General features: G+C 43.0%; 1 protein-coding gene across 3 annotated transcripts in view; it reads left to right on the top strand.

The window, feature by feature from the left end:
• Positions 1-14908, top strand: part of LOC119859699 (protocadherin alpha-C2-like) — a 290055-nt gene that overhangs the window by 35077 nt on the left and 240070 nt on the right. The window contains exon 1 of one of the 3 annotated variants that reach the window (XM_038412118.2): positions 10504-13034. The exons of the other annotated variants lie outside the window; for them this stretch is intronic. Within the exon in view, the coding sequence (XP_038268046.1) occupies positions 10662-13034 (2373 nt within the window). The 5' untranslated portion in view covers positions 10504-10661. Of the gene's footprint in view, positions 1-10503; positions 13035-14908 lie in introns of those variants that run through there. 3 annotated transcript variants of the gene reach the window in all.

The raw sequence follows: 14908 nt of genomic DNA on the forward strand, positions 1-14908 counted from the left end.
ACTGTTATCAATAACTTCTATAATTCTACTTACGTGTAGGTACTCTGGTAGTCATAGACAGGAATGGGGGCTTTAATATTGAGAATTAATTGTGAGAAAAGTATTTGGATGTTTATGCCACTATTTCTGTTTATGTCATATTTATACGAAAGAAAATTTAAAAATATATGGAAATCTTGTCGTGAACGTTAATTAGAGAAATACAAAGGTCCTTGCAGATTCACATTAGGGTGAGTTTGTTTATATTGTTTGGTATTTATATTATTGCTATTATTAGTGCCTATGTTTTACATAGTGGAAATTTTTTTATTAACAAGTATCAATAAACGTACAAGTTTTGTCCTACGATTTTACAACACATGAAGCAGTGCTCTGTCTTTCTGATGCATTGCTATGTCTCAGCGTTAGCAATATTAAGAAACAAATTAATTTTGCCACTGTCTTCTGATCCCCAAACTCTGGTATTTTATTCTTATGGTAGAAAGGATTGTAACTGAAGGAAAATTACTCACATTCTTCATTTTTGTCAAATATTTTGCCTGCATTTTTAAAATAAGTTTATTACATTATTTCATGAAACCCTTCAAAGTAAAAATTTAAATGTCTCCAATAGTTAAGTTTAATCACCCTGTAAATAATGAATTTTACTGCAGTGTGGATGGATTACTTCACTATTGTGTCATTATTTATGCCCCTGTATAAAATGTAACACACACCTACACACACGATTGCAGAGATACACAGTTCACCTCTCTCTCTCTCTCTCTCTCCTTCTCAACTAACTAAATCAGCGTTTTCAAACTGTTTAGGCTGCCTTCCCTTTTCCAAATAATGCAGTCTACTGCATACCCTCATAGGAGATAGGCAGACACAACACGTTTGGGTCAGGTGCCCCCAGATTTCTCCCTTCCGTTTAGCAACAGCTTCTAGAAATTTTGAAACTATGGGGCATGCCCCCCAGAGGGGGGCATAGAGGAATGTTTGGAGGGACAAGTGGCGACACCAGGCAGCTCGTACCAACCCCGCATGGCAGGGCTTGGGGAGGGAATGCCACTGTCACCCCGACTCACCTCAGGGGGCCACACAGCCTGTCTGAGTGTGTGTGTGTGTGTGCAACCAAAAACTGTAAGTCAAAGGTGGGGGGGGGGGTTTCAGCTGCGGCCCGCTGAGGAGAGTCAGGGTATGGAGATGGTTTGGAGCTGGCCTGAGCCACCTGGCATTGCTGCTTGCCCCTCTAATGTTCCTACACCTTAAGGGAGTGCACCCCACATTTTTAAAACCTCTGTACTAAATAACATGCATTGTCCTCCATTACAGGATTTTTCTTGCATACCTCCTGACGAGAGCTTGTGTACTCCTAGGGGTATCGGTACCCCAGTTTGAAAACCACTGCTGTAAACTGTAGTATACTGCCACCTATCACTATAGTACTGAACAATTTCCACATAAAATCAGTAATAACAGTGAAATCCCTAGTGGACTTCATGAAGGCTTTAGCACTTCTTCCGTTTCAGGGTCATAACTCTGATTAGGGTAGCCATTTTTTCTTGTCAGTTTTATTATTTTTCTCCTTTTTTGTTTAGTTTTCCAAGGTGAGGAAGAGTCAGTACTGTGAGGTCATTCTTATGGTGGAAAAACTTTTAAAAAAAGGAAGGTCTTGCAGTGTTTTCGAAAGATGGTCAGATTCTGGATTTGCCTCCTCCCGTCTGGAAATTTGTTCTATAGTCCGATTCCCCTCAGCTGAGAATGCTTTGACCCCAGCTGTGAGGTGCTTTGTCTTTCTTGGGCTTTGTCATCTGAATTGTCCCAGGGAAACACGGCTGTCATGGTGGTTCACAGATTGAAATTCAGTCTTTGATATAGCCGGGGCTTGATCCATTAATTGCTTTGAAACTTACATTCAAAGCCTTAAACTAGCATGGGAAACTGACTGGCATCCAGTGGAGGGATATGAGCATGACTTGATGTGCTCTGGGTAGTCTGAGCCATGGAGAAGGAGGCAGCTTCATTCTGTTCCAGCTGGAACCAGTTCATTGTCTTCATTTTCAGTTTCAGATTCAGTGAATTACAGTAATCCAATTTAGATATGCATATACATGGATCACCGTGGCCAGGTCCTTGCTTAGGAGGAAGGAAGTTTCTTAGCAAGCCGGAAGTGAAGTAAAGTATTTCTATACACACTTCTTGATCATCCATGCTCAGCTATGAGAGGAATAGGACCTCCTACTTATCATGGACAGCTCCACAGTTTCCCACAACACATGGGCTTGGTATCATCTCTGTATCTTTTGCCTCCTTTTCCCCTTCATCCTTGTTGCTGTTAATTCCAGTTGCTTTCTGTGTAAGGTAACTACATTTAATACTTTCCTCCCTACCTTCCTGTTAACACCATCCTTTGCTTATCACCTCTCTTTGCTATTTTATTTTTACTTCTGCTCTTGCTGAACTGCACCCCCATTATTATTAATATTACTCTGTATTACATCCTTGGGATTATTTTAAACAAAAAGCCTTCACACTATACAAGATCTTTAAAAATAAGAAGGGGAAAGCAACTGTCTAAAATGTATCCCCATGAGTCACCAATGAACTGCCTCTGTAGGTTTGAGTAGTCAGGAGTATTGTTAAACCCTTTGACACTTTCCGGATAACAGGAGAGCCACATAGGTCCTGCCTCCCCTGTTTACATGTTAGAAGGAGTCTGAGCAGAGATATTGAGACTCAAAGAACGATGAGATGCAGTCCACTAGCCATTGATAGGTAAAGATTGCATGAAGCATTACATAAATCTGGAAATTGAGGGATAGCAGTTTTAAACGTTGGTCACTGGCTGGGCTCTCATCAAGACAGCTGCTCAAAGAATTTATTGAGAGGGACCTAACAAAGAAATTGCAACTCTCCATCTCATCAAAAATACTTTTGAACTTCAGAAAGGGGATGATCAGTGCATCTCTCCTCCCACTGAAGTGAAGTGAATAATCTAAGTAAAATTCTCCCTACACCCCCAAACTCCTCTCCCCCACTTGCTTGGTTACATGCACAGTTCTGTTATCAGGAAACTGTCAGGTAAAATAGAAAGGCCTTTTCAAACTTCTAAAATACATCTTCCAACAAAAAAGTCAACAAGGATTTTTGAAGTTGTGTGGAGTTTGTCTACCTTGTGCCTTGGTTCCTAATTATTGGCTGAAGTTAACTACATTGGTTTCACTAGTTGCTGCAAAATGGCAAGTTGGTGTGGAATTGCAAGTGAAATAAGATTGTAATGTTGGCATTTATGTATATTTGATTACAGTAGTCTCAAAGTACTGGGTCAGAATAATTGTCATTCTAGCCCAGTATTCTGTCTTCTGCCAATGGCCAGTGTCAGATGTTTCAGAGGGAATGAATAGAACTGGGCAATTTTGAGTGATCCATCCCCTGTCATGTCATCCTGCCCCAGCTTCTGGCAGTTGGAGGTTTAGGTACACTCAGAGCATGGGGTTTCATCCCTGACCATCTTGGATAATAGTTATTGATGACCCTATCTTCCATGAATTTAAATAATTCTTTTTTGAACCAGTTATACTTTTGACTGTCACAATTGTGATGCTGGTATACCAGGTGACAGCTTATGCCAAGGTCCCAAAGTCTCAACTGGATACTGACAAATACATAGCTGGAATCAGTCTGGCTCACCTCTGTGTTAGTATTGTAAAAAATAGGAGTTATGGGACATAAGAGAGAGACATTAATTGGTGTGATCTGCAACAGAAAGAGTTATGTCTTTCCCAACAGGAAAGGTCCATTGACACTAGGTGGTCTGTTGTGGGATGTTAAAGAGGACAAAAGACTTTGTTGTTCTGCTCCCCCCTCCCACCACGAATCTGAATCATGCAGGTGGAGTCCTCCCATCAGCTGAGTTTGCAAACCCCAAACAAAAAGAACTAGGTATCACTATTCTGCTTGGACTCTGAGAAGCAAGTTTTCTAGGTATAAGCAACAGATCCCCAGTTGCTTAGCCTGGGTTAGCCCTAAAGGACAAGTAGAACTTGCTTATTATAGATGCTGCTATTAGCTTTTGAAATTTAAGATTGTAACCCATTTGTGTAATTATATTTTCCTGCTTTAATCTTGTAAGTAATTCTCTAGTTTCCCTTTCCTATTTAATAAATCTTTATATAGTTTATTATAGGATTGGCTACAAGTGTTGTCTTTAGTGTGAGATCTGAGGTGAAATTGACTTGCTGTTTGACTGGTCCTTTAGGACTGGGAGTAACCTGAATATTTTTGTGATTGTTGGTGTCTGGGACCATCTATTAAAAATGTGTGCTCACCAGGGTCATGAGATAGATTGGAGTTCCCAAAGGACTATTTGTGATTCCGTGTTAAGGCTGTTGTGGTGCCTGAGGAGTTCACATTGAATAATTGATTGGTGAAATCTAAGTATAGAATTCACAACCAATTTGGGCTTTGCACCCTGCTTCCTAGTAGTCTGGGCTGAGGTTGGAAATCACACTTTTGAGTCAGTGCAAAAAGCATTATAATAACATCCTATGGCAATGAGTTCCACAGATTGATTATGCATTCTGTAAGATATTTTCTTTTGTTTGTTTCAAATTTTCTGCCTGTTAATTTCATCAGGTGACCCCTACTTCTTGTGTTATGTGAAGAGGTATTATAATATTTACTATCTTATTATCTGTTATTGTCTTATTCTCTATCCCTTTCCTAATGGTTCCTAACATTCTATTAGATTTTTTTGACTGCCGCTGCATATTAAGCAGATGTTTTCAGAGAGCTATCCTCAATAACTCCAAGATCTCTTTCTTGAGTGGTAACAGTTAATCTAGTGTATGTATAGTTGGGACTATTTTTCCCAATGTGCATTACTTTGCATTTATCAACACTGAATTTCATCTGCCATTTTGTTACCCAGTCACCCAGTTTAATGAGAACCCTTTCTAACTCTTTGCAATCAGCTTTGGACTTAACTATCTTGAGTAATTTTACATCATGCCAATTTTTCCACCTCAGTGTTCACCTCCTTTTAAAAATCAATTATGAATATGTTGAACATCAGAAGTCCTGGTAAAGATCCTCCCCCCACCCCCACTATTTACCTCTCTTCATTGTGAAAACTGACCATTTATTCCTATCCTTTGTTTCCTATCTTTTAACTGGCTACTGATCCATGAGAGGGCCTTCCCTCTTATCCCACATGTGCTTAGTTTGCTTAAGAGCCTTTGGTGAGGCACCTTGTCAAAGACTTTTTGAAAATCCAAGTACACTGTTCAGCTATGTGTCTGATAACTTTGTTCTTTACTATAGTTTCATCCAATTTGTCTGGTAAGGATGGTATTCCAGCAGAACTGTACAAAGTAGCAGGCCCAAAGGCTATTGAGTTGTTTCACAACATCTTGAGTAGCATTTGGAAAGAAGAAGACACGCCACAAGACTTCAAAGAAGCTATTAATATAGATTCTGACTCCATGGGTGCTCCAGACTCAGAGCACCCATGGAAAAAAAAGTGGGTGCTCAGCACCCATTGCCAGCCCCACAGATCAGCACCTCCCCCTTCCCCCGGTTGCCTCCCATCCGCTGGTGGCCCTGCTTATCAGCTCCTCCCACTTGCCAGCAATCAGCTGTTCAATGACAGTTCAGGAGGCATTGTGGGGAGGGGGGACCCGGGGGCAGAAATAGGTGGGGGGAGGGGTGGGAAGAGGCAAGATGGGGGCAGGGTGGGGGCAGGAAGAGGTGGGGCAGGGGGCAAGGCTTGGGGGAAGGGGTGGAGTAGGGGCGGGAAGAGGCGAGGGGGACTTGGGGGAAGGATTGGAGTTGGAGCAGAGTCTGTGGCAGAGCTGGGGTCAAGCACCCCCCAGGAACTGAGGAAGTCAGTGCCTATGGCTATTATTGTATCTCCGTTCAAAAACAAAGACAGCAAAGCTGACTGCAGAAACTAGAGAAGCATTTCTCTCCTCTGTACAGCAGGGAAAGTACTAACTTGTATTCTACTGCACAGATTCATTGCTAACATATCTGAGGAGAATTTTCCAGAAGTGCAATTTCAGACCAGGTTGTAGTACCATGGATATGATTTTTGTTATAAGGCAGATCTAGGAAAAATGTTTAGAGCAGAACATGGATCTGTATCCAATTTTCATCAACTTGACCAAAGCTTGCATCCGATGAAGTGAGCTGTAGCTCACTAAAGCTTATGCTCTAATAAATTTGTTAGTCTCTAAGGTGCCACAAGTACTCCTTTTCTTTTTGGTAAACAGAGAGGGTCTATAGGTTATTCTACATGAACTGGACTGACCAAGAAGGTTCATACAAATCATCCATCTGTTCCATGACCACATGACAGAGCAAGTGCTCTCCGTTGATGATTCTTCTGATGCATTTGAAATCTTGACTGGAGTGAAGCAAGGCTGTGTACTTACTCCAGTGCTGTTCAATTTGTTCTTCGCCTGTGTCCTCAGCCATACTACAAGGGACTTGGATCAGGGGATATACATCCGCGGCTGACTTGATGGCTCCTTTTTTGATCTTCGATGACTCAGTGCTAAGACCAAGATGCTGGAGAGACTTCTTGTTGAGGCACATTTTGCAGATGACTGTGCCTTGATGGCTCATAGACACGATGACCTTCATGTCGTTATTGATGGTTTTCTGAAGCATCCCAGCTATTTGGCCTCACCATCAGTCTCAGTAAGACAGAGGTCTTGTTCCAACCAGAATCTCATTCCAATGCCTTAGTGCCAGCCATCTTCATCCAAAGCATACAGCTGAAAAATGGGGATCAGTTTAAGTATTTGGACAGCATCATCTCAAGTGATGGTTCCCTTTATAAAGAAATTGCCCCTAGCATCAGTAAAGCCAGCCAGGCCCTTTGCCGACTCCAAACAAAAGTCTTTCACCAACAAGACATTTGTCTCTCCACTAAATTGAAAATCTACAGTGCAGTGGCTCTAATGTATCTCCTGTATGGATCTGAGACATGGACTCTTTCTAGATGGCACAGTAAACAGCTTGAGGAATTTCACATGAGCTCCCTCCACTCAATAATGAGCATTTGCTGGCAGGACAGAGTGACGAATATTAAGGTCCTTGAGAGAGCAAACACAACCAGCATTCACGAAGTACGATTCAGAGCAGAACTTAGGTGGACTGGAAATGTCATCAGAATGGAAGACCACTGTCTCCCAAAACAGATTTTGTATGGGGAGCTGAGTCAAGGCAAAAGAAAGAAGGGTTGTCCATATGTGCTTCAAAGATAACTTGAGGAGGAATCTCCAGTGGGCTGGCAATAAATCTCAAAGAACTCAAGGAAATGGCTCCGAACAGGTGGCTCAGAACAGGCTCGCTGGTGGTCTCTAACAAGATCAGCATGTAACAGGTTCAAGTGGGATTGACGAAATCGTCTCCAGGCTGCACGTGCAAAGTGCAAAGTGCAAAGCTGCATCATCAAACTTCAGAGATTTGACTTCCCATGCCCTCAGTGTGGCTGACTCTGTGCATCAAGGTTTGGACTTCAGAGAAAATTGTGACAATATCATCATCATCATTGTTAATGATGGACTACCAACCATCTCTTCGAGCATTTCACAGTCACTGTCACCATTTTTGATCAGGTGGCCGGTAGTGTAGTCCTCCTGATAATCTTATTGTTCAAGCATGGAATTTCTATCAATAGAGATTCTATGATCTAGTTTGATTCATTTGAGGTTTTTATATTATTTGACCCTATGCATTTTTCGCATCTAGTGCCATTCCCCCACGCGTGTAACCTACTCTGCTATTCCTATGTTTTGGCACCTGGTATTACCATGTCCCACTGATAATACTCATTCCACCAAGTTTCCTAATGTCAGGTACTCTAGTTCACCCATCTTAGTATTTATACTTCGGTCATTTGTATATAAAGCACTTGTACATTCTGTCAATATTCAGTTGCTTGCCTTCATGTGTTACATTTAAATAAGACGGTCTTACATTTAACTGTCCCTCACTAGCTCCTACCTTCCCTTTACCAACTTCTTTCCTATCCTCTTTACTAGGATGTAGAGTCCCCTCTCTAATAAATTTATCCCCAAAGGATAGCTCTACATGTGCTCCTGGGCACCTGTTGTTCCCCCCCCCACCCTTAGGTTGAAAAAATCCTCTGCAACCTTTTTTTTTTAATATGCCAGCTGTCTAGTTCCATTTTCGTTTAGGTGGAGCCCATCCTTCCTGTACAGGCTCCTCTGCTCCCGAATGCTTTCCCGGGTCCTAATAAACCTAAAACACTTCTCCCTACACCATCCTCTCATCCAGGCATCGAGACTCTTATCCTGCAATTCTGCCTAACTGGCCCTGCAAATGCTACCTGAATCCTTTCATTTGATAAAACCTCCCGTTACTCATCTACACCATGATATTGTGCCCGCTAAACCTGATATTATAACTATTTCCTGTGTTTCATATTTACTTTCTGAAATAGACTGTAAACTCCTTGGCACATCGCCGGTACGTTTAAATTGCCTGCAAAGCGCTATGCGCACGTATTGCACTCCACCACTAGCACCAGAGCCATCCTCTTGCTAATCATTACTACCAGTGCAACTTCTACTGCTGCTCGTCCTCTTCATTATGAGGCAAAATATATCAGCCCGGCTGATGACAAACAACCGCCGGCTGGATCGTAGCTCTGCATTGGCAGCGCACTGGACGTTATTTAAGTCCTGTAGCGCAATCATCCAGTCGGGTGGGTGGATGGAGTTCCCCTTTACTGCGCTTCCATAGGAGATACGCTTGTGCAACTGATAATAACTAGGCTCCTGATTTTGTTCTTCAAAGCTCTCAGTGAGCTGGGATCTGAAAGGTCGCTTCTCCCTCTGTGACCATAACCTCCCGAGATGGCTGCGAGCCTCTAGGATGACGAAATGCCTGATGTAAAGAGTAAGAATAGTGAGAATGGGAAAAGGAACCTTTGCTGGCTCCTGAGCAGGGAACTCCCTTCCTGAAGAGCTGAGGATTGCAAGGGCCCTGATCATATTCAGGACAAAATACAAGACCCAACTCTTTGATATAACCTTCCCATAACATACTCGCTGATTCATACCAACGCACACACTTGCACTTGCAAGTGCATACACAAACACAAAAGCGAAAAAACTCAACGCTAATATTCTGCCTTCTCTTAGAAAGAGGAATAGAAATACAAGGACCGACAAGAATACAAAGAAAAGAAGAGAAAAGTGCATTTGATCCTATATATCCCTGGACAAGGAAGAGAAACAAAATATCAGGGCTGCCTGTAATCCACTCACACATATCAGTTTTGTAAGGCGCTTAGATACCATGGCGTTGGTCATAGTATAAAATATAGATAAATATATTTCATCTTCTTTGATTAAACTGATTTGTTGTTGGTACCAGCTGAACTTCTATTTAAAAGTTAATTGTTATTAATAGGAAATACAAATTGATCTTTTTAAAGGGGAAATCTTAGATGTTTCGCAGTTTAGCTGTTGGTAACAAATTTTACTCTCCATTAAAATTCTTGTTCCTTCTACTAAATGACAAATGCTGGACACTCGCTCAATAAATGATAAACAGTAACCCAGGAAACAATAAAAGAACATTTTATTTTCCACTGCATTTATCTTCGTGTGCCCCAAAGCATTTTACAGGGTTACGGTAAACTATACGACTACGGAGTTAAATAATAAATAATAGAAAAAAGAAAGATAAATTAAAAAGTAAAATGTTATAGATGAGATTTTAGAGATGGAGAGTCACTGGGGCAGACATATACAAAAGACTTCCGAAAGGATGGAGCTGGGGAGGTAAGATTGCGGACGGAATGCGAGGAAATCGGCCTGAACCAAAGCTTATTAAAATTAGTGAAAGAATCTTATTAACGTCAATGGTGTTTCTCTAAGGTTTGAATGCAGGAGTGGGGAGGAGAGAAGGTGAGTTTCAGAGGACCCATGAGGTAGGATAGAGCAAGTCAGGGAGGGTTTCAAAAACGAAACAAAATGTAGAGAACAGAACTCCTGTTTTCAAACGTCAGAGCTCAAATCTCTTTGTAAAGAAAAGGCCAGAATCATTAGCAAAGTAATTTTTCAAAAGTTAACTGAGATGCTTGTGGCATTTCCCATTTCTATCAATAAAAGGTGGACACTCTGAGTATTGGAAAGCGAGGAAAATATAAAATAGATATTATCGTTTTACATTTATATCTGCTTTACAGTTAAATATTTCAATATTTGTTTTATTGGAGGAAAGAAAGTTCCTTTAGTCTATTCCCGGTTATTACATCATTCACTCAGATTTTTCTATGCACAGACATAATATGAGAATGATCAGAAATCAGATTAAGTATAAATAACATGAAAATATTTGTTCTCGAAGGATTAAATATAAATTCGAAAAAAATAATTTGTTGCTGTGACTCACATTTACCACATTGTGGCGCTGTCTACTAAAAGAGCGCGTTATCCCAGGAAAATAAAAACATAGCTCCGCCCTGGGAGGAAGAAAACATTGGCTGTCCCAGTCTTAAAATAACTGATCATACTGGATGCGACAAGAGGGGACGTAATGCATTGTGACAGTACTCCAGGGTCGCGCAAAAATATTATATAGAACGGCTAGTTATTAGCTAATCAGATTTGAATCAGAAACATTCTGCGTCCGCGATGGCTCTTCTGCGGCGAGACTCCCGGGTACCCGGGCAGCTGCTGCGGCTGGTTCTGCTACACACGGCCTGGGAGGTGGGCAGCGGCCAGGTCCGTTATTCCCTGCCGGAGGAATCCAAACACGGCACCTTTGTGGGCCGCCTGGCCCAGGACCTGGGGCTGGAGGTGTCGGAGCTGGTGTCTCGGATGTTCCGGATGGTCTCCAAAGGCAGGGGAGACTATTTTGAGGTAAATTTGCAGAGCGGCGTTTTGTTTGTTAATTCGCGAGTAGACAGGGAAGAGGTGTGCGGCCAGAGCCCCCTGTGCGCCATTGACCTGGAGGTGATAGTGGACAAACCCCTGAGGATATTTCACGTGGAAGTGGAGATACAGGATATAAATGACAACGCTCCTGTGTTCCCTGTGAATGACTTAAATATATTTATTGCAGAATCTAGATTGCCGGGCTCTCGATTCCCACTAGAGGGCGCGTCTGACGCAGATATTGGTACAAACTCTCTGCTAATTTATACACTCAGGCCAAATGAACATTTCACTCTAGATTTGCAAACGAAAAATGATCAAATCACATCTGCAGATATGGTTTTAAAGAAACCACTGGATAGAGAGGAAAGCTCTGTGCATAATTTATTACTCACCGCCACTGATGGGGGCAAACCGGAGCTCACCGGCTCAGTTCAGCTCCTCATCACTGTCCTGGATGCCAATGATAATGCGCCTGAATTTAATAAGCCAGTTTACGAAATAAAATTATTGGAAAATACAGCTAATGGTGTATTAGTGATGACCCTCAATGCCACAGATTTGGATGAGGGAACTAATAAGGATATTTCCTATTCTTTCATTAGTCATCTTCCCCCTAATGGAAGAGACTTGTTCAGTATAAATTCAAATACTGGTGAGATCAGAGTTAAAGGAGAAATTGATTTTGAAGTGTACAATGTATATGAAATTCGTGTTGAGGCGAAAGATAAAGGGAATCTCCCACTGGCTGGACACTGCAAAATTTTGATAGATGTTTTAGACGTGAACGACAACGCTCCTCAGCTAGCCGTGACTTCCCTTTCCCTGCCGGTGCCGGAGGACGCTCCCCCGGGGACTGTGGTGGCTCTTATTAGCGTCTCCGACCGGGACTCGGGAGACAACGGCAAAGTCACCTGCTCCATCCCCCCGGACCTGCCCTTTCAGCTCGTCTCCACCTTTAAGAATTATCACTCGCTGGTGCTGGCGGAGGCCGTGGATCGGGAGCGAGTGTCTGAATATAAGATCCTGGTGAGAGCCAGAGACGAAGGGGCCCCGTCTCTCTCGGCCAGCAGCAGCATTTTGGTGCCGATCGCGGATGTGAACGATAACGCGCCTGCTTTCCCTCAGCCCGTGTACACGGTGTTTGTGAAGGAAAACAACCCTCCCGGGGCCCATCTCTTGAGCGTGTCGGCGTCGGACCCGGACCTGCGGGAAAACGGCTTTGTGAGCTACGGGGTGGTGGAGCGAAGTGTGGGAGAGCAGCAGCCCCTGTCCAGCTACATCTCGGTGCAGTCGGAGAGCGGGCACATCTATGGCCTGCAGCCCTTTGACTACGAGGAGCTGCAAGTGCTGCAGTTCCAGGTGAGCGCGAGGGACGCCGGGTTCCCCTCCTTGTGCGGGAACGTGACTGTGCAGCTCTTTGTCCTGGATGCAAATGACAACGCGCCCGCAGTGTCCCCGCCTGGCTCCGGCCGCGGGTCGCCAGGGCCCGAGCTGGTTCCGCTGTCGGCCGGCGCAGGGCACGTGGTGGGCAAGGTGCGAGCGGTGGATGCGGATTCCGGCTACAACGCGTGGCTTCGCTACGAAGTGCAGGAGCCCAGGGCTGCGGGGCCTTTCCGGGTGGGTGTGTACAGCGGGGAGATCAGCACCACGCGGGCCTTGGAGGAGGCGGACGGCCCCAGCCAGAGACTCGTGATCCTGGTGAAGGACCATGGGGAGCCGGCGCTGTCAGCGACAGCCACGGTCAGCCTGTCCCTGGTGGAGAGTCCCCAGGCTGTGAAATGGGACTCGAGGCAAAGGGTCGGGAGCGAAGGGCCCTTGGTTGACATGAACGTGTCTTTAGTGATCGCCATTTGCTCGGTGTCCGGGCTGTTTGTGCTGGTGATTGTCGTGTACGTTGGCCTGAGATGCCACCCGGGTCGGGAAGTGATGTGCGGTCCTGGGAAAGCCACGGTGGTGAGCTCGAGCGAAGTGGGGAGTTGGTCCTATTCCCAGCGCCAGAGCCGGAACCTGTGTGTCGGGGAAGGCACCGCCAAGAATGACCTGATGGTTTTCAGCCCCAACTTCCCTCACTCTTCGGAAAATGGGGAGGAGAAACAGCAGGAGCTTACACCGAATGCAGCAGGACAGGTAAGTCTCTGGATGTAATGTCACGAGTCTCTCAGAGAGGACTGTGATAGTACCTCCTGTTTTTTGTGTAAATTTTGAAATACTTTTAAAATAAAGACATCTGAAAGTAATCCCTGATTTTTTTAAGGACATATCTAATGGTTTCACAAGGAATGAGTGCTGCTTAATAGTGATTTCTGTATTTCTGATGAGTGATCTGAAGCTTTGGTGAAATTTAAGGGGAGGGTTCAGTCCTGAGGCTTGGATAGATTGTTTTTAATAATGAAAATTAATATTTTAAATATATTTTCTCTATTTAGTGTTACCTTTTAATTTTAATCAGTAACTAACCCGGAAGTGTTTTTCGTTAAAGTCTGCAGGAAAATCACACTTTTTATTTCGCACTGATTTCGAGCTGAAATAGATTTCAGCCTCTGTGTGGGTTGATTCTTAGGAACTCAAACCGTGCAATAGCAGCATATATTTAAAGTTCTGAAAAATTAGCTTTGATTGTGAGTTGTCAGATCTTCTAGCTTTTATTTATTTATTGTTTGAACAGACTGTCACTTTCAAGGAATGTTCCAGTTCGATTTTATTAATCTGAAAATAGACGAAAATATTCCTTCCTTTCTTCCTTTCCCATCCCTTAATGAAAACATTGCTGTTTTCCTTCAGTCCCTGACTGAATTTCAGTCTTAGTTAAAACGAAGAAATGGAGAGACTGTAGCTCATAAGGAAGATGAAGGCTCCTGTTAGGAATACAAACATTCACATTTTTCAGTGTCCTACAGTCAATTGGAGGAAACATAACATGTTACCATCTCCTATTTTCGCAATTTTGTAGCAAAATTCTCACAACGAGGCAAGTATTCCTGTCAGTGATGAGAGTTTGAAATCTATGGTGGACGGTGTTTCTTTATCTCAACACTGTGGCACTAGTGTAGTGGCAAACACAATCGTATACTATTGTATGGTGAAAAGTAGTTTTAAGTGTTAGACTGAAGCATTGAATTTCAGCCGTCCTCCTGAATAAAAATGCTAAATATATATTCATTGGAGATGGTAAGATCTGGCAAATGTATATTAGGATCGTCTGTAAGTTTATGGGTTTAGATTTCAGAAATTTCAGCTACTGATGTAGTGGGAAGAAGTAGTTGTGAAAAGAAAGAGAGGACCGTATCTTGATTACACTAGTGTAAATCCAATGTAATTAGGCATTCCAATGGCATTCCATCCTCTACCTGTAGGAAACAATGAACTCCTATTGGCTTGAGTAGGAACAACTCATATCCTGGGAAACACAGTTTCTAAGTATTGATTCATAAATATCATATTATGATGATTTTTCACCTTATTCTTTTGAAGCATAGGAACTGCCTTACTGGATCACACCAATGACTGTCACAGTCGCATACTAGTAGATGTCTTGAGGAAGGTGTAAAATTCCAGTGACAAACACTAGCATGCCTCTGGGAAGCTTCTTCTTAATCCAGGGCAGTTGTTGGTTGCTTAGGTCTTGATGTGAGAGGCCTTTTTATTATGCATAGTGCACGAGAATATATTTCAGAAATGCGGAGTCCTGGTGATGAAGATAGCAGTAATGCTTATTTGTAACATAATCATACAAATGTAGGGCTGGAACTGGAAGGACCTCCAGAAGTCATTAAGTCCAGCCTCTGGGCTGTGGTGAGCCAAGTGAACACATCTCTAACAGGTGTTTGTCCAACTTGTTTTTAAAACCTTCCAATTATGGGGATTTCACAACCTCCCTTGGAAGCCTGTTTCTAATCTTAACTATGAAATTACTCTGATTTTGCAGAAGTCGATTTTTGGGAACAGATTGTATAAAGTTGAGTGCATGCATCCACACTAAGCACATTAATCTGGCTGTGTGC

This window comes from Dermochelys coriacea, chromosome 8 (genome assembly GCF_009764565.3).
Source record: "Dermochelys coriacea isolate rDerCor1 chromosome 8, rDerCor1.pri.v4, whole genome shotgun sequence".
Classification (NCBI taxonomy): Eukaryota; Metazoa; Chordata; order Testudines; family Dermochelyidae; genus Dermochelys; species Dermochelys coriacea.